Source organism: Bison bison, unplaced genomic scaffold, assembly GCF_000754665.1.
Source record: "Bison bison bison isolate TAMUID 2011002044 unplaced genomic scaffold, Bison_UMD1.0 scf7180017864067, whole genome shotgun sequence".
Taxonomy (NCBI): Eukaryota; Metazoa; Chordata; class Mammalia; order Artiodactyla; family Bovidae; genus Bison; species Bison bison.
This window is the reverse complement of record NW_011494639.1, coordinates 392,422-392,998: the sequence shown is the minus strand read 5'-3', so window position 1 is coordinate 392,998 and position 577 is coordinate 392,422. Positions and strand designations below refer to the sequence as shown.

Sequence of the window (577 nt, the reverse complement as noted above, 5' to 3'; positions counted from 1 at the left end):
CTTGCTACTGGGGTGAAGTCGGGACAGGACGCAGTGTCCTGGCTCCCAGCCCTGGGTTCTCTTGGGCGAGAGTCCACCTAAAAAGCCAGGCACCCTCTTGGGAGCCCTCCATGAAGGGCTGCCTCTCATCCCTTCTGCCTCCCCAGGACAGAGTCTGTGGCAGAGAAGATGCTGACCAATTGGTTTGCCTTCCTCCTGCACAAGTTCCTGAAGGTGAGAATGGGAGCAGGACGGGAACTGGTAGGTGAGAGAGGGATGGGGGAGCTGCTTCTCTGAGCCTGGCCGCCAGGGCTGCATGGATGCCCGCCATCTCCCCCATTTGGAGCAGGAACCTACCTGTCCAGGTGCCCCAAAACCACGCAGGCCTAGGAGCAGGGTCAGGAGAGGAAGGGAGGGGGAAGGCAGGCTGGGGTCCCGCTGCCCACGCCCACCTGTGCCCACCACCCACAGCCGCCTGTGCCCACCACCCATGGCTTCCTGTGCCCACAGGAGAGCAGGGTCAGGAGAGAGATGGGGGAGGCAAGCTGGGGCCCCGCCCACCCGTGCTCACCGCCCACATCCACCCGTGCCCACCATC

General features: G+C 64.1%; 1 protein-coding gene across 1 annotated transcript in view; it reads left to right on the top strand.

Moving 5' to 3' along the window:
- PLXNA2 (plexin A2) overlaps window positions 1-577 on the top strand; it is a 235,023-nt gene that overhangs the window by 217,319 nt on the left and 17,127 nt on the right. The window contains exons 26-27 of the mRNA XM_010836877.1: window positions 147-266; window positions 451-493. Of these exons, the coding sequence (XP_010835179.1) occupies window positions 147-266; window positions 451-493 (163 nt within the window). The remainder of the gene's footprint in view (window positions 1-146; window positions 267-450; window positions 494-577) is intronic.